This window comes from Nannospalax galili, unplaced genomic scaffold, assembly GCF_000622305.1.
Source record: "Nannospalax galili isolate Female #2095 unplaced genomic scaffold, S.galili_v1.0 C48257979, whole genome shotgun sequence".
NCBI classification, from domain to species: Eukaryota; Metazoa; Chordata; class Mammalia; order Rodentia; family Spalacidae; genus Nannospalax; species Nannospalax galili.
Window position 1 is genome coordinate 1 of NW_008464437.1, and position 832 is coordinate 832.

Here is an 832-nt window from a genome sequence, read left to right on the forward strand (position 1 = left end):
TCACATTAGGGCCGAAGCCACCCACAGCAGCAACGTTAACATTATTCGTTGGATTAGGCCCAGTAACAGAATTTATACTTATGCTGCCTGTAGTACTTGGAGCACGGATGTTAGTCATCACAGATGCAGGTGAGCCACTCGATGAGACAGCAGAAGTCGGTGCAACTGGCACACCACCATCAGAACTTCCAGTTGTGGAGAGTTTTCTGGACCCTGGGCTCGAGGGTGGCCCTCCCGGAATGGATACACCGCTCACAGCAGCATGGGATGGATGGTGGTGCCCGTGGTGAAGGTGGTGCCCATGATGAATGTGATGGTGGTGATGGAGGTGGTGGGGATGAGCATTCCCATTGATCACAACGTTTTGTTGTGGAAGGTGAGGCAGATGAGACTGAGGAAGGTGGGGCTGGTTGGGAGAGACTGCCCCAGGTGTCTCTGCTTCCTGGAAGTTATTCAGAGTCTCCTCCGAGGAGCTGCGTTCAGGCTCACCTAAGTCAGTAGCCCTGGAAAGTGAAACATCAAGGATCTCGGAAGAAGAGAGATCTTCCGTGTGAGATTCATCTAGATCGTCGTAGCTCTCCGTGTCCTCTGCTATGCTGTTGTTCGAGCTGATGCTGGCAGAGATCTGGGCCGGAGTAACGCTCGTTATCTGGAAGCCACTTTTCTTTTTCATCTGAGTTCCGCCTGGCGCGAGAGGCTGTGCCTGCAGCTGAGCCTGCGAGAGGAGGTTCAGGCTTTGTGGAGGCGGAGGCTGTGGTCCCGACATGGAAGATGCTGCAGGAGGCGGCGGCTGGAGCAGCGACGGAGGCAAAATTTCCTCCGAAGATGGAGC

The 832-nt window shown here is 54.6% G+C and overlaps 1 protein-coding gene across 1 annotated transcript; it reads right to left on the bottom strand.

Moving 5' to 3' along the window:
• Positions 1-4: 4 nt before the first annotated feature.
• On the bottom strand, positions 5-826 carry LOC103728273 (TSC22 domain family protein 1-like; the record flags this gene model as incomplete). The annotated part of the gene is made up of 1 exon (XM_008826350.1): positions 5-826. A coding segment is annotated over one exon (822 nt), but the record flags the coding sequence as incomplete, so codon positions are not given.
• Between the last annotated feature and the right edge of the window lie 6 nt (positions 827-832).